The 17,654-nt window shown below is 46.1% G+C and overlaps 1 protein-coding gene across 1 annotated transcript in view; it reads right to left on the minus strand.

The window, feature by feature from the left end:
- Positions 1-339: 339 nt before the first annotated feature.
- The window catches only part of CADM4 (cell adhesion molecule 4), a 174,904-nt gene continuing 157,589 nt past the window's right edge, over positions 340-17,654 (minus strand). Inside the window, exons 2-9 of the mRNA XM_039352118.1 lie at positions 16,778-16,924; positions 16,370-16,522; positions 14,539-14,673; positions 12,945-13,106; positions 9,421-9,511; positions 6,052-6,224; positions 4,652-4,780; positions 340-1,106 (exon numbers count right to left, since the gene is read on the minus strand). Coding sequence (XP_039208052.1) covers positions 997-1,106; positions 4,652-4,780; positions 6,052-6,224; positions 9,421-9,511; positions 12,945-13,106; positions 14,539-14,673; positions 16,370-16,522; positions 16,778-16,924 — 1,100 coding nt within the window. The 3' untranslated portion in view covers positions 340-996. The remainder of the gene's footprint in view (positions 1,107-4,651; positions 4,781-6,051; positions 6,225-9,420; positions 9,512-12,944; positions 13,107-14,538; positions 14,674-16,369; positions 16,523-16,777; positions 16,925-17,654) is intronic.

Consider the following 17,654-nt stretch of genomic DNA (forward strand, 5'->3'; position numbering starts at 1 on the left):
GACAGACAGACATCCCCATCCTCTTCCCCCCCCTCCCTTGCCCTCCCCAAACTTATCATGGCTTTGAAGAAATAAAAGAGTCAACCTGCTTTTGACAGCCCGAGAGTCCTCGAGCAGCCTGGTCATGCAGCCGAAAAGGATCCCCCACCCTGAAGAGACCCCTCAAGACATCCCCCCAGACGCCCCTTGTTGCAGACGGCCATCACAATGGCACTCCTTAATGGTGGAATCGCGCAGGGTGGAGAACGCAGACACGAGGTCTCCGTGATCATCCAGAACCCAGAACTCAAGGTCAAGGGTTCTCCATCCATCCAGGAGACCAGGGTGCCCCAAAGCTACGTCCATTAGCTCTGCCTCCCTCCCCAGATACTGTGAATCTCAGTGCTAATATCTGGGAAGGTCAGACCTAACAAGCTATGGGGGCCACTGGGATGTCCCTCACCCCCCCTTCAATGTACCATAGGTCTTCCACCTCCCCACTTGGATTTTATTTACAAACAGCCGCAGCCCTCCCCCTCCCTCAAAAGTACTGCTTCCACCCCAAAGAGAAAAGAAGTGCAGCAGCTCTGCCCCCTCCCACTTTTTTTGGGGGGGGGGGAACAGAGTTAGGTATGCGTACCCAGCCCCACCAAATCCACAGGGCATAACTCTGGCGAGGATGAAGGGGTGGTGGTGGTGGAAAGAGGCCTCTTGAAGGCAGAGGGGTGGAGCTCCTGGATAAGGGGAGGGGTTAAAAAAATCCTCGGTTTCCAAAATAAAACCGGGAACAGCGGCAGCCGCCAGTGGTTGGTTTTGTACACGATGGGTTTTGTTTCATTAAAGCATCTTTTTGTGTGTTTTTCCTTTTTTTTTTTGAATCCAGCCCTCCCCACCCCCAGCTCTTCGCGAACTCTCTCCCCTTTCCAGCGCACTCCTTCCTTAGCTGCTTCTCCTAACACCCCTTTCCCCCCTCTTCCTCCTCCTCTTCCTCCTCCTTCTCCTCTTCCTTCCCCCGGCTTAGATGAAAAACTCCTCCTTGCGTTTATGGCCATCTCCACCGTTCAGAAAAGCCTCACGGGCCTCTCCATGCTCATCCAGCCCGCTGGCCTCGTGCGTCAGGTAGGAACCTGTGAGGGCAGACAAGAGAGGGTGGGGGGGAAGAGAGAGAGAGGGGTGGATTAAGTGCATCCTCCCAAACTGGCTCCACTCGGTTTGCACATGGGTGGAATTAAATAAGAGTCCATGGTGTTTAGGAGGGGTTTTGATTTCGCCCTCTCGTGATGACCTAAAGCAGCGGTTCTCAACCTATGGGTCGTGACCCCATTTGGGGTAGATCGACCTCTTTTGCGGGGTCGCCAAATGCGGCGATCCGCCATTTTGTCCCCTCCGGGGGCGCGCTGCGCCTCCGGGGGGGCGGTGCCGCGCACGTGCGCCGCGCGTGGGGGCGGCGGCGCGCCTCCGGGGGCGGTGCCGCGCATGCGCACCGCGCGTGGGGCGGTGGCGCGCCTCCGGGGGTGGCGCCGCGCATGCGCGCCGCGTGCGGGGCCCCCGCCCCCATGCGCGCTGCACGTGGGGGGGCGCCGCCGCACATGCGCATAACGTTTGTGTGACGGGGGTCGCCGTCACACAAACGTTGAGAACCGCTGACCTAAAGATTCTAAACTGATGCCCCGTTTGACTCTGCCAGCCTCTCTCCTCTAGGTGGTACTGTTCCTCCTCCTGGAGATGACTGATTCTGGCACAATTATTATTGGTTGAACAGAAGGTCTCTCGTGTGTTCTGCCCTTCTTTAATATCTTAAGCAGGGGAAGAAATGAACATCAGCTTTAGTTCTCGCAGTGGCTCTCACTGCATTGGAAGCTAAGGAAGCTAAAGGATTAAACAGGACTGTTCTCCAGGCTGACATCAATAGAGGTGGTTAGATGAGCTTTGGATGCATGACAAGACTTTATTCCAAGGGATAACATGATTGCTCTTTGAGGAACCTCACCTTTTTTTTTATTCGTTTCAACAACAATCCCTGGTTGAGATGGGGGGGGGGCTATACAAATTGATTCAACCAAGCAACTACCAACAAACCCAGAATGCCACTCTGGCTGGCCCACCCTTCAGTTGATTTGAGGTGTGATCTCAATATGGCTGGAAGAACAAGAAGCAGCAGCTGAGGGAACACACTCAGCTCTAGAGACTTAACAAAAAGAACGTCCCAAGAAAAGAAACTGGACTGGCCTTTCACTAATAAATTTAACCCATATCACTGGATTGTGTCGTGCAGCATTCCCCAATGCTCTGGGATAACAAGGTTGGCACAATAACCTTGTTATTATTCTCTGGGCAGCAGAATAAAGTCGATAAGGAAGAGCTAGCCAGACATCTGGCTTTACACTTAGGGCAGCCTTTGTCAATCCAGTGCCCTTCATATGTTGTGACCATCATCATCCCACCAGCCACAAGACACATAGTGGCTGTGTGGCTATAACCGAGGTCTTACAGCTGTTGCTCCAAGGTGGGGCTGCTTTGCCTGGAGGACTGGTCTTAAGAATACCAGTGAGATCACGGGCCCTCAGGGTTGAATCACAAACCCATCCCAATTCGACTGGATGCCCCCCCCCCCTCAAAAAAGCAGCAGCTTCAGTCAAGGAAGGCTGACAATAATTCCTCTTGCTGGAGAACCAGCAAACCATGACACTCGTAGATCACGTCAAGTGCCCTCATATCTCATCTCAACTCATACACCTACATGCTGTTAGCTCTGGCACATTATTTAAGGTATGTACAAGGCCACGTTATTTGTGAGGCTGACGGTATCTGCCCATCCCACTAAATCAGATCGGGAAGGCATGGCCCATGTCCCTTCCCCCCCCCCCGCCGATCTGATGGCCTTTAGAGGAACATCTTCTCTGTAGATACTCCAGACCTTTGAAATAGCTGACTGCTTGAGATACAAGGATCCTTCCTTCAAGTCTTCTTAAAGAGAGCGAAGACCTCTTCCCTCGGGCATTAGGATAGAAATGGAGATCAACGGTGCAGTTGGTCTTGCACCTGATAGGAAAGGCTTGCTCTCTTTTTAATCTTGTTTTTACTGATAGTTGCGAGATGCCTAGCCCAAGGATCACTGTGAGATGAGTGGCCATGTTAGTTGTTTAAGAAGAGACTGGACAACCATTTGTCTGAAATGGTATAGGGTTTCCTGCCTGAGCAGGGGGTTGGACTAGATGACCTCCAAAGTCCCTTCCAACTATTATTATTATTATTATTATTATTATTATTATTATTGATATCGCACAGTCAGCCAGATGTTCAGACTGTACCAATAGTAATAGGCGCCTTGGGTGCAATCCCAAAATAACTGGAGCACCACTTGAACACCATTGGCATTGACAAATTCGCCATTAGTCAATTGCAAAAGGCGGCCTTACTAGGAACTGCTTCCATCCTGTGACGATATCTGTAATACCATCAAACATCCACATCTGCTTATCCCAGGTCCTGGGTAAGGACTCGATAGGTAGACAAAAATGCCAAATCCAGTCTGAACATCTAGTTGACTGTGCGATGATCAATAATAATAATAATAATAATAATAATAATAATAATAATAATAATAATAATAATGGTGTCACAGTGAGTTTCACTGGACACCACCCACTACAAACTCCTTCCACTCAATGGTACCTAGTTGGTCTCTGCATTCAGTGACCACAGTGAGAATAACGGAATAACAGAGTTGGAAGGGACCTTGAAGGTCTTCTAGTCCATCCCTCTACCCAGGCATCCTATACCATTTCAGACAAATGATTGTCCAATCTCTTCTTAATAACCTCCAGGTTTGGAGCACACACAACTTCTGGAGGCAAGTCGTTCCACTGATTAGTTGTTCTTACTGTCGGGAAGTTTCTCCTTAGTTCTAGCTTGGTTCTCTCCTGGATTAGACTCCATCTATTGCTTCTCCTTCTGCCTTCAGGTGCTAAGGAGAAGAGGCCAAGGCAGAGCAGGTGAATGGGTCTTAGGAAGCTCCCCCTGGCTGTGTTGGTTCTATGTCTTAGAATTTGACTCTGACACCAGGTGGCTTGCAGAGAGCTGCTATGTCCTGCTTCCCACATTCCCAAGAGGGAAGACAACGAGCGAAGCTGGTCCCACCTGGCATTAGCATCTCAACCCAACGCTCAATACCCCAAATACATGATTGCAATGCCCACTTGGAAGCAATCTGAAAAACAACACCAGCTTCCCCTTCATTGGCCAGCGGTCAGAGATGAGGTTACTAAAACTATTTGCGAGACCGCCTACTACCTCATAGTTCCCTTCGTCCGGTTAGATCCCACAGGCTGGGCCTCCTTCAGGTCCCGTCGGCCAAGCAGTGCCATTTGGCAGGGCCGCGGAGGAGGGCTTTCTCTGTGATGACGCCCACGTCTTGGAACTAGCTCCCCCCGGAGATTAGGACCGCTCCAACCCTGTTGGTTTTCCGTAAGCTGCTTAAGACCTGGCTTTTCCGGCAGGCCTGGGGTTTATAAAATCTGACCCCTGGATGACTGTTATTGTACTGTTTGTTTTGTCATGTTTTATGGTGTTTTTATTGTTAGCCGCCCAGAGTCCTGCGGGAGTGGGGCGGCTTATAAATTTTAAAAATAAATAAATAAATAAAAGACCCTCCTGGATTCCCGTTACTAACCTTTCTGCCGGATGGAGCACCAGACCATGACGATGAGTATGCAGATGACGAGAAAGACGAGGAGAGCCAGGATGCCCCCCACAATGGCATAGGGCACTGAAGTCTGGGCCTCGACAATAGCTCCAGGGTCTGCAAAGGAGAGGGAAAGTGCTGAAGGCAGGAACCAGAGGTGAAAATGTCTCTTGCAAGAATTGCCCTGCTTTGCAAAAAGGAAAAAAAAAAAGGGGGGGGTCTCCTCCATTTTTCTGGTCTGTGGCCACCCTCTTGGCAGTGACGAACCAACAGCCCAAGTCAGCAGCCAGTTCCCCCTCAGGCCTCAGCAGAAAACTGTTCCCCTTGACCTGGAAGGATGAGCTTTACAGTTGGTTCTCAAAACGGCTGACTGACCCAGAGTGAAAAAGGGTCAGCTCCATCTGGTGGCCCCCATCATGTGCTAGTTTTATGTGAAAGGCCCTGGGCAGGGGATGAGGGGTGTCTGTGAACAGGCACTTCTTCTCCACTCAGCCACTGTCCAAAGTGAAATATTGGGACCAGATTTTTCCGTTGCTAAGCAAGTTAAGTTGTGAAGCAAGTCGTGCCTGAATTTTTACGACCATTTTTGGCAGGGTTCTGAAGTGAATCCATGAGGTTGTTAAATGAATCACTGTGGTTGTTAAGCAAATCCAGCTTTCCTGATCGGAAGCAGGCCGGGAAGGTTACAAAGAGAGATCACAGGACCCTGGGATGCTGTAGGTGTCGTAAACACAGGCCAGTTGCCTCGTGTCCAGATTCTGAGGATGAGATTGTGGGCTGGCTGAGACAGTTGTTAATGTGAGTCATGAGTCAGGTTTTTTTTTCAGTACTGTCCTACGTCGCATAAGAATGCATTCCTGCTCTGGGGAGTGGTTGGAACGGGACAACTCGCCAAAGGACAATTCAACAACTGAATTGAATGATTTAAAATAATTTTACAAAAACATTTTAAGTTTTGTCCTTCACATTTCCTCCTGTCCCTCCTTTGGCGTCCTTTCTTTAATGATTCTATTCCACTATTTTTGCAACATCGGCGTAACTCATGTTCCGTGGCAAATTGTCCCATGCCGAATTGGCAGGGGCGAGTTGTCCTAGACCAGGGGTGGGGAACCTTGGCTCTTTTATGACTCGTGGACTTCAACTCCCAGAATTCCTGAGCCAGCCATGCTGAGGAGAAAGGGAGAGGTTTCCATGCTGAGCCATGCTGGCTCAGGAATTCTGGGAGTTGAAGTCCACCAGTCATAAAAGAGCCGAGGTTCCCCACCCCTGTCCTAGGCCCAAGTGTGAGAACTGGGTCTGGGACCGCGAAGACCAAATGGAACAAGTGCCGGAAGATCTGGAACGCGGGGTTCTGGGTTGAGGAGGCTGCGAAGATTTTGCTTACTTACCATAAACCACCAGCACGTACTGATCTGAGGACCGTCCATGTTTATTGGCCACGTGGCACGAGTAGGTGCCATTATCCAGCATGCTGAGGTTAGGGATGGTCAGCACTTCACCCTCTATCAGGGCTCGCTCCGGCAACGTGTCGTTCGCTCGGCTCCATTTAATGTCTCTGGGCCTGAAAGGTGCGCCCAAAGAATCTATTAGCCCCTGCCTCACCAGTCCCTTCTAGCCACCAGCATAGCATCCTTGCCGCCTCCACACACCTCCTTTTTGAAACCGGTTCTTTCTCTTCAAGGTTATTTGCTGCCAGACCAGGTGATGGATGGACACGTGAGGCAGCGGTTGGATCAAGGGGCACTCTGAGTAATAACTCTGCTCAGGAATTGTACCCATTAGTTAGGCGGGTCAGGGAGAGCGGCAAGGACAGCTTGTTCACAAAAGGGTGGAAAAAAATTGAGGATCAGGCCTCAGGACTCTAATGGGACAGGCAGGCATTTAGGCGAAATTGTTGGCTTTATTATATTGATGGTAACTATGCCCAGGAGAGGAATCTTTTTTTTAAAAAAAAAATAGTTTATTAAAAATATATATATAAAACATTTTATATATATATAAAAATATATATATTTATATATATTATATATATATAAAAAAGAAAAAAGGGGGGGACCCACAACAAACAAGGCATTAAAAGTGTCCTTAAAAAAAAGGTTAACACATATGCCCACAGCATCCTTCCTAACTGAATGTTGATTAGTACAATACAACAATGTTAATCTCCCACCCATTATGAAACAGGCCAAAAGAATTTTATATCAATGACAAAATAGTTCACAGGAAAGACAATACTGATACGAATAATATATAAGGATATAAAATTAATAAAGATTATCCGTAATAATGAAAAAAAAGACAAGATTAAAATCACCAAAACCCCTGTTAACAAACTGTTATGCTTATCAACTTGTAAAAAATGTACTGTGGCTTCAATCCCAAATCATCCTAAAAAAAAATTAAGCCAAACTGATCCCGGATCAAATATCCATGTCCAGCAATTATCTATTGCTGATTGGTTAAATGCAATAAAGCCAATCTTCAAAGCCAATCTGCCCAGGACAGACATCCTTTTTCCACTTGTGCCTGTTGGCATTAGCAGCAAAATACAGACCAGTATTGTTGACACACTGGCTGTGAAAGTTGGACCATAAGAAAGGCTGAGCGCCAAAGAATGGAGGCCTTTGAACTATGGTGCTGGAGAAGACTCCTGCGAGTCCCTTGGACTGCAAGGCGTTCAAACCGGTCAGTCCTAGAAGAGATCAACCCTGACTGCTCTTTAGAAGGCCAGATCCTGAAGTTGAAACTCAAATACTTTGGGCACCTAATGAGAAGGACTCACTGGAGAAGGGCCTAATGCTGGGAAAGATTGAGGGCAACAGAAGAAGGGGACGACAGAGAATGAGATGGCTGGATGGAGTCACTGAAGCAGTAGGTGAGAACTTAAATGGACTCCAGAAGATGGTAGAGGACAGGAAGACCTGGAGGAACGTTGTCCATGGGGCCGCGATGGGTCGGACACGACTTCGCAATTAACAACAACAAAAATTGTTGACACACAGCGCAGGGAGCAAGCCAGGGTCTGTATCCTGTCCTCCCTTTGCATATTCTTTTTTTTTTTTAATCAAATTGCATCTCCTTCCCCAAGGTTATAGAAAACATGCCAAACCCGATCGTCGGAGGAGAAAAGTGACTCAGAAGTGCACCTGCCACCAACAGCTATCGCCCATGTCTCATTTTTCACACCTGCACGCACCGTCTCTGAAACAGCTGATGCTCCAAGACAGAGAGAAGTCAAAATTGACATCAACATCGCCTGGAAGAAGTTGGGATCTTTTGCGCTAGATCAAAAAGGTTCTCTGCTGGTTTACAGGGGCAAACAAAAAACATTGCACCCCATCACTAAATTTGACCAATCGAAGGGTAGAAATTAAGATTTGCGCGGTGGGAGTGGCAGGACTCCGTGAGTCTTGACGTTGACCACCATATATCTGTAATGGCAGTTTCTCAATCTTGACCACTTGAAGAGGAGGCGACTTCAACTCCCAGAATTCCCCAGCCAGCTGTGGTCAAGGCTGAGAAACACTGTGTTTTGGCATTCCACTCCAGCAACTTTGAGCGCAATCCACAGTTGGACCGTCTCCCCTCCACCCGCCATTTTGCATTTCGCTCTACGCTCAAGCCCGAAAATTGTATTTTAGAAATGGAAGCAGTTAATGGACTTTGAAACCTTAGTTTTTTTTAAAAAAAGGCAGAGCCTTCAAACTTAAAATCTGCCCAACTCTATTCTAGGGCATCCTATATCCTGGGCTACAGGCAGGGCGAGACATTTATTTATCAGATTTTTATCCTGCCTTTGTTATTTTTATAAATAACTCAAGGCAGCAAACATACCTAATAACTCTTCCTCCTCCTATTTTTCCCACAATAATCCTGTGAGGTGGGTTGGACTTTAGAGAATGACGCTCAAAGTCATCCAGCCAGCTTTCATGCCTAAACCAGGACTAGAACTCACAGTCTCCTGGTGATTGACCCAAAGTCACCCTGCTGGCTTTCATGCCTAAGGTGGGACTAGAATTCACTGTCTCCGGGTGATTGGTCCAAAGTCACCCAGTCGGCTTTCATGCCTAAGGTGGGACTAGAATTCACTGTCTCCTGGTGGTTGGCCCAAAGTCACCCAGCCAGCTTTCATGCCTGAGATAGAACTAGAACTCCCACACTTCCCAGCATGTTGTTTGGGGAATTCTGGGAACTGAAGTCTGCACAGCTTAAAGTTGCTAAAGTCGAGAAACACTGCTCCAGAATCCCACATCCATGGCCATTGGCCATGCTGGCTAGCAATCAGAAATCTACAAGTTATCTCCGAGGTTCCCAGGTTGGCTGATCAGAAACTGCTTCCCCCATCAAAAGACCCCGAAGGGTCTTTTGTGAAAAGTTGGGTTTCTGATATATTGTTTTAGTTCAAATGCAGATAGAGGCAGATCTGGTCTAATAATCAATACCCTTGGTTGATGAAGCCCAAAATATTCCAATATCTCACTTGACAGCTCTCTCTCTCTCATTTGTTAGGGATGGCCAATTTCAGCTTTTCTCAGCACCAGATTTGGGGTTTAATACATGTCAGAAAAAAAAACAACAACGCTCTTTTTCTTTTCTTTTCTTTTTTTAAAGAGCAGGGTAACCAGCTGCCACAACCATGAACTTCCTTTTCCCAAAACGGGATCTCAAAGCTGCCTGGTTTTCTGCATCAGGTTCTTCCCTGTTGCCACCAAAATAAGTCCAAAGTTTGCTTTTTCCCATCCGGAAGAAGGACTTACAGTGGGTTGCCGTTAACAGCGCAAGTCAAAACTAAGGTGTCTCCTTCCCTCATGACTCCTTGAGGGGGATGGATTCTTGCTGTGGGTGAATCTAGAAAAAGAGAAGAAGGAAAAAGAACAGTAATAATAATACCCTAATAATAATCTGTATATAATAAAAAAAACCAATACTAAATTTGTAGGCCACCTGACTCTCGAAGACCCTGACGATTCTTTTGCTTTGCTTAAAAAGATGCAAACTCTTCAAGAACAAGAAGAGGCAAGTTATAGAAGCCATTGTTCTTTCAGATGTAGGAATGCCGCAAGCCTGATCTGACACCAATGCAAGTTTAGAATTATTTGCAGGTAGTCCTCGAGTGACTGCCCTAATGGAACAACATGCCCATCATGGTTAGGAGTCGTAAGAGCCATAAACTGGATCGGTCACATCACCAATCCAATTTTACGATCTTCTACTGTATGTGGTGTCTGTTAAGTTAATGTGGTGGCAGTAAGGTGAATATGGCGGTCACCAAGCAAATGCCACAGCTGGTAAGCGAATCTATTGTAAGTGCAAGTTTGGCGTCAAACTGTGGTAAACTATGGTCGCGTGACCATGGGATGCTGCAAAACGGCCATAATGTCGAGCATCTGAGGTAACATGACAGGGGGGGGTGTGTAAAGAAGCTAAGAAAAAGACTCAGGCATGTCTTGAGCAGAGATTTGAAGCTGCTGCAGAGCTGCTTGTCACAGCTTGAGACAGCTTGAGAGTCTCTCTGTGTTTATTGGTTCTATATACTTTTATATATAAATGTATATACTTTTTACATACATAGGCTTTTACCATTAAATGCTGACATTTTACATTCATAAGTTTAACCATTAGATGCTGACATAAAGTTTCTTCATTGGAAAATTCCTTCATATAAGCAACTATTTTCTAGTAACATATTACCTGATCAGAGACCAGGTAAAAACAAATACAGGTAGATCAAAAGGAGAAAGAACTAACGAAGGCAGGAAGAGATAGGAAGGAACTTAAGCATATTATCTGTTTAGGTAGGTGAGGCATTAAGTCAAAAGGGTATGACCTTCTGGCTGCTTCACTGGGACAAAGGGTATCAAAAGGTTATGAGGTTTGGGGGGGGAAGCACGGCAGTTTGCTGCGCGTGCAGTTTTCCCCACGGGGGGGGCACTGTTGGAACTTCCTCTTTGAGTCTGTTGCAACGCCGAACTGTCACTAAGTTGTAAGGCGAGGACTTCCTGCCTTCTCCTGGGTAGCTTTCCTTTAATGAGGATTGTCAGATTTAAAGACAGCGGCAGATATTGGCTCCCCTCAAAAACGTTCAAGTTGGCCCGAAGTGTTTCTGACAGCTCACTGAAGGAGTCTCTTTGTAGCCATTGTAGGAGGGAACTACACGGATGCCCGAAAATAAAAAGTAAAAAAAAAAAAATCAGATTCGTCTGATCGTCCCTTTTCCGACACACCGACTGGAATCAAAGGCAGAAGCTTGAGGGAGCTGCAGCTTTTATGAGCTTTTGAATCCAGTGTGTGAGTCGGAAAAGGTGCTACTGGTTTCCTTCTGATCTCGGGAAGGAATCCTGGCATCCCTCTCTGTCACAGCCTCTCAGGCTTTTGACAAGTCGCTCTCCTTGTTCCTTTACTTTCTCTTCACAAGTTTTACTGACTGCTCCCCTGACCATCTCCTCATACTTGTCTGAACTAGTTCCAGATTGCCTTTCCCTCCCCCCCTTTCCCGCCCTTTTTAGACTCATATCACATGGCTCTCTCAGATGTCTGTCTCTAAGACGCTCCCCCTGCAAGTTCTTCTCCACAAAAGATGCAGAGCCAAGCCAGAAATTCCACACTCTCTAGCTCAGTGTTTCTCAACCTTGACCATTTTAAGGCATGTGGACTTCAACTCCCAGAATTCCACAGCCAGCAATGCTGGCTGTGGAATTCTGGGAGTTGAAGTCCACATGCCTTAAAATGGTCAAGGTTGAGAAACACTGCGGTTTAGCTGAGGCAATTGATCCGTTTCCTAAAATATTAACTTTTCATTTGACTATTCCAGCCTCACAGTTACTTTCGGCCCCTTCCCACCAGCGGATCAAGATCGTTGCAAATTTTATTTGTGTCTCCTAGAATATTAGCTAACCCGCCCAGCCAGGGGTCATCCACAACTGATTAGCATTCCCTCTGCTTTCTCATCAAACTCATTAAAATGCTGGAGAGCCAGGGCTGAACCGGGGAGCAGCCTCACTCCCTTCTGGTGTAGAATCTTCTCCCGCACTCTTTGACCTGAGATTTTCAGGCTAGCTATCTGTCTACTTCATGTCACACCACCCAGCCTACTCTTAACTGCTTTGCTAATCAGACTGTGGTAGAGTGTACTTGTTCAAATGCTGCTTCTGGTTTTCTCGGCCGGCATCTGGTTGATCGATGGGAAAAGAGGATATTGGACTAGATGAGTTTTTAATCTGATCTAGGAGAGCTGCTCTCACTGTTTGTTCTCCAGTTTAAAATGCTGGAGTATTCTGCTACTAGTGATGTCTGTCTGTCTGTCTGTCTGTCTGTCTGTCTGTCTGTCTGTCTGTCTGTCTGTCTGTCTGTCTGTCTGTCTGTCTATCTATCTATCTATCTATCTCTATATCTATATCTATGTCTGTCTGTCAATCTATATATGTATATCTATATGTATATGTAGGTCTTTGGTTGTTGGGTTTTCTCCCACGTAAAATTGGAAGTGTCTTGGTGAAGTTTCAACGAAGTCCCATTCGTCATCTTCAGGCTGGTGTTTTCAGCTTTGTGCTTCGAGCAGCAATGTGTATATCTATATATCTATATCTGTCAGTCTCTCTCTCTCTCTCTCTCTCTCTCATCTATCTATCTCTCTCTCTCTCTCTCTCTCTCTCTCTCTATCTATCTATCTATCTATCTATATCTATATCTATGTCTGTCTGTCAATCTATATATGTATATCTATATGTATATGTAGGTCTTTGGTTGTTTGGGTTTTCTCCTGCGTAAAATTGGATGTGTCTTGGCGACGTTTCAACGAAGTCCCATTCGTCATCTTCAGGCTGGTGTTTTCAGCTTCGTGCTTCGAGCAGCAATGTGTATATCTATATATCTATATCTGTCAGTCTATCTCTCTCTCTCTCTCTCTCTCTCTCTCTCTCTCTCTCTATCATCTATCTATCTATCTATCTATCTCTGTATCTGTCAGTCTATCTATCTATCTCTGTATCTATCTATCTATCTATCTATCTATCTATCTATCTATCTATCTCTATCTCTATATGTATATCTATGTTGGTCTGTCAGTCTATATCTATATTATATATCTATATCTATATCTGTCTGTCTGGGTCTGTCTATCTATCTATCTATCTATCTATCTATCTATCTATCTATATCTCTATATCTATATTAAAATGCAACAGGGCTCCATTTCTTGATCTCGCTAACCTGAACCTGGCTTACAAAATCTTTCCACCTCTCCTACTCCCTCCCTTCCTAGGGAGCTCCAGCGGTCACTTACACTGCACATCTAGCACGTACTGCGTCTGCTTCCGCTGACCACGCAGTGCTGGGTGGATGGCTTCGCATGTCACAATGCTGCTGTGGTCCTTGCGATCCACCCAAAAACGCACCATGCTGGTGATGCTGAATACTTTCCCATTTTCTTGCTTGCTGCTTGTTCCTGAAATACATACAGACAACACACCAGCCCCGTCAAGTAACCCCAGCAAGCAAATACAGCTCCCGTTTAGATCAGGGGTGTTCAACTTTGGCAACTTTTAAGATCTGTGGGCTTCAACTCCCAGATACGTATTATACGGATCATCTCAACAACTGACTCTGGGCGGACTCAAAATGAAAACAATTTAAAACATTACAAAAGTTAAAAGATGCAATGGCCAAGCAGCATCAACCCACTAGCCTAACTAAAAAGATGGTCCCTGCACAACGTCAAAGCCCAAGGCCTGGGCAACAAACCTGTTTCTTTATTGGAGAAACAGGTGTTGAGTCCATCCCAAACTGTAATATGGGAAAAGAGGAGAAGGAAAAGGAGGGAGGAAGGAAGGAGGGAAGAAAAGGGGGGAGGAGGAGAACAAGGAGGAGGAGGAGGAGGAGGAGGAGGAGGAGGAGGAGGAGGAGGAGGAGGAGGAGGAAAAGAGGACGGATGGAAACTAATCAAGGAGAGAAGCAATCTAGAACTAAGGAGAAACTTCCGATAGTTAGAACAATTAACCAGTGGAACAACCTGCCTTCAGGAACTGTGAATGCCCAACACTGGAAGTTTTTAAGAGAGACTGGACAGCCATTTGTCCAAATGTATAAGGGTTTTCCTGCCTGAACAGAGGGTTGGACTAGACAACCTCCAAGGTCCCTTCCAACTTATTATTATTATTATATTGTGAGAAGAAAGAAGAAGAAGAAAGAAGAAGAGAAGGAGGAGGAGAGGAGGCGCAGGAGGAGGAGGAGGAGAGAAAGAGAAGGAGAAGGGGAGAAGAGAAGGAGAAGGAGAAGGAGAAGGAGAAGGAGAAGGAGAAGGAGAAGGAGAGGAGAGAGGAAGAAGAAGAAGAAGAAGAAGAAGAAGAAGAAGAAGAAGAAGAAGAAGAAGAAGAAGAAGAAGAAGAAGAAGAAGAAGAAGAAGAAGAAGAAGAAGAAGAAGAAGAAGAAGAAGAAGAAGAAGAAGAAGAAGAAGAAGAAGAAGAAGAAGAAGAAGAAGAAGAAGAAGAAGAAGAAGAAGAAGAAGAAGAAGAAGAAATTTCACTTCTCGTTCAAGAAGTTTCATCCAGGATGAAGCTTCTTGGATGAGAAGTGAAATTTCTTCTTCTTTCTCAAAAAACAGTTCAGTTACCTTTAAAAAAAAAAGCACTTTTGAGACAACTATGACCTGGATGACTGAGAATATCCATAGAGATGTACGGTGGGAAGTATCCTCCCTCATCACCCAAGGCATCTGGAAGACGTCAAGTGAAAAAATAAGATATTCCTTCACTTGGAATTCCAAGTTGACTTTGGCCCAAACACCAGCAGAGGAAGAAGTTGCCTGGATCCTGCTTCCCAGGAAGTGTATTTGTTTTATTTGTTAGGTGGTTTCTACAGGGGCCCATTTGGAGTGGTACCTTTTATCTCTTTCCTGTCCCGGTACCAGCGCAGGGTAGCCGCAGGGCGTGACCTGGGAATGCTGCAGGTGAGTTCAACTTCTCCTCCTTCTACTGCCTGTTCCTTCACCTCCACTAAAGGACTGTCTGGAGGAACTGGAAGAAGAAAAAGCAGGCAAATTATTGGTCATTGCCTCCTTCACCTCACATCCCCATGGTTGAATCCTTCACCTGAGTACCTACACTGCCTCTAATACAGCAACTTTCTTAATTAATACTTCAACTGCTAGAGATAGTGGGCGGAGATGTCTTCACCCAAGCTTCTCAATTCTGTGAAGGTCATTTTACAAAGGAAAACAAGGACTTAGCCTTCTGCCATGGAGCTAAGAAGAAAAGCAAAGAGAGAACCTAGAGGTAGGCATGAATTTCTAAAGATAACAAGGGTTTACTAAATCCCTTGACCTCTATTTGTTCCTTCCAATGTTCATACTTGCAAAATCCGATTTTATTTTTTAAACAGGAGGTATAGGTTTGTTTAATCTGCATCAACGCTTCCACTGATGTCCTGCTAAGGAGGAATCCAAATCTTCTCTCCCTCTCTCTCTTTTTGAAGATTACCTGTTGCCCTACCGCCAAAGGCTGACCTTGAGAAATGATCACGTCTTCTAATAGTCTTTAGTCTGGCAAGTTAGGTAGATTCCCGAAAGTGTGACTTTCAGAAAGGCTACAGCTCAGCATCAAAGCACATGTTCGGCACGCTAAAGATCTTAGGTTGAGTCTCTGAGCATTCCTGAGGGGGATAAAGCAGACGGCTCTGAAATTCTGGACATCCATTGAAGCCTGTCTAGACAATCGTGTGCTTGAATGTTCTTTGCACCAGCAGCTTTCAAGACATACCTGATTTTTTTCTTTGGATCAGCTGCAGTCTGAGTTAGAGGAGGTGAACTTTAGAGGGATGACCCAAAGGTGCTTTTTCAGGAAGCAACTGGACTTTCTTGTTTTTCTTTGAAGACGCTTCGCTTCTCATCCAAGAAGTTTCTTCAGCACTAACTGAATGGAGGGGAAGGGAAGGATTTATGATCCTTGCAGACAGCTGGTCATTTGCATCCTTTTGGAGAGTCGTTGAGGCCACTAGGAGGTGTATGTGTGTCTGCTGGTTTGAAAGAGAGGTCAAAGAGGCCAACTAGGTCAAAATTGAACAGTCCTCTCTCAACAGAGGGGGAGGGATACGACATCATCTATCTCCAGTCTACAGCACCGTCATTTCAGCCGTACCATTTGCACTACTTAGGTGACCTTGAGGACACAAATAAACCTCCAAGTGGCCTCAACGACTCTCTTAAAAGAATGCAAATGACCAGCTGTCTGCAAGGAATATAAGCCATTCCCCACCATCCAGTCAGAGCTGAAGAAGCTTCTTGGATGAAGAACCGAAATGTCTTCAAAGAAAAACAAGGAAGTTGCTTCCTGAAAAAGCACCTTTGGGACAACCATGATCTGGATGACTGAGAATCTCTATAGACATTCAGAGTAGGGGGTCCTCAAACTTGGCCACTTTAAGATTTGTGGACTTCAACTCTTAGAATTCCCCAGCCAGCATGGCTGGCTGGGGAATTCTGGGAGTTGAAGTCCATAGGTCTTAAAGATGCCATTGTTGAACACCCCTGAGCTAAACAGTGGGGTACAGCACCCTCTTCTGATCTTATCACTCTACTCTCTCTGTCTGGATCATAATAAACAGTATCCTATCCTGCCAAGACACCTTTTCATTCTCCCATACTTTAAGGAAGTCCCTGGACAAATGAAGCCCGCCACCTGCTCTTTCCCACATCCAAAGCAAGGTGACACATACCCAGCACTGTGAGGATGGCAATCTGATGGTGGGTGTCTTCTGTGTACAGCTGGCAATAGTATCCACCTTCATCTTCCAGACGGGCATTGGAGAGCACAATGCGGACCTGTTTTTGGGTGAACTCCACCAACTGGAAACGCTCATCCTTTAAGGCTGTAAGGAGCAAAAGGGAAATGCCTCAGTTGTGGATCAATAAAATAAACAAGGATCATCTTCTCCCAGGTCACCACAAGCCACAGTCACGGTTCTGAACACTCCTGGTCTCCAGCCTTGGACAACGCTGTAGATCAATACGAAGGGACAACAAGAAAGTAGATGACCCACCTTCCAGGTGCTGAGCTCTCTGTGGCTCAGTGATCCCATCCCCAGCCCACAATTCGACACCTTGAAGACTAGAAACAAGGTTACCTCGTGTGCCGTTGAAGAAGAGCGTCTGCCGAGATGGATTCTGGATCACCACGATGGAGCCATCATATTGGTGTAGCTTGCAATTGATCTCAGCCTGTCCGCCTTCTGCTACTGTCACATTCTCGGCTTGGACTTCCTGAGTTCTAGCTAGAGTGGAGAAAAAGAGAGAAAAGGGTTACCAGCCCTAATTCCTGAGGGAAAGAACACCTGGCCAACATTAAGGAAGAAGGCCATACCGGGTGGACCTGTTCCTATCAAAAACACCTCCTTGCAAAGGTAATTGTTGATGGACATCAAAGTAGCTTTGGAAATTCCAGGCCAGTGAGAACTAACTCAAAATAAAGATGAGCAAGCTACATCCCTAAGAAATTACTTGTTGCAGCTTCAAGAGTGTTCTCCAAGCAAACCTCAGAGGGGATCAGAAGATGAGACAGCAAAACCATGCTCCCCAACTTCGGCTGCCATATCTGAGTTGCAAAACTCTCCCTGGCCATTAGATCAGGGCTTTTCAACCTTTTCACCCATTGTACCATTTTTAGGATATGGCAACATCTGAGTACCACCAGTCGCCTAGCAAGGTGTCAAAAACTTGATGACCAAAAAAAAAAAGAGGAAAAAAGTGATAAAGTACAGGTAGTCCTCGACTTATAACAGTTCGCTTAGTGACTGTTCGAAGTTACAATGGCACTGAAAAAGTGCCCCCCAAGCCATAGCCGAGCAAGACACCTGCCTGCCCACCCAGTGATGCTCTTCCTCCTGTCTGAGGTTTTCATTGTTGTGAGCATTTCTGTTGAGAATTGGCAGCGGGGTGTGGGGGTGTTTGGTTTTTATTCCCCCGTCTGCTGGGTGGTTGCAGCAGGTTTTGGTCACTTCACAT

The sequence above is a fragment of the Crotalus tigris genome, unplaced genomic scaffold, assembly GCF_016545835.1.
Source record: "Crotalus tigris isolate CLP2741 ecotype Arizona unplaced genomic scaffold, ASM1654583v1 scf7180000018413.2111637, whole genome shotgun sequence".
NCBI classification, from domain to species: Eukaryota; Metazoa; Chordata; class Lepidosauria; order Squamata; family Viperidae; genus Crotalus; species Crotalus tigris.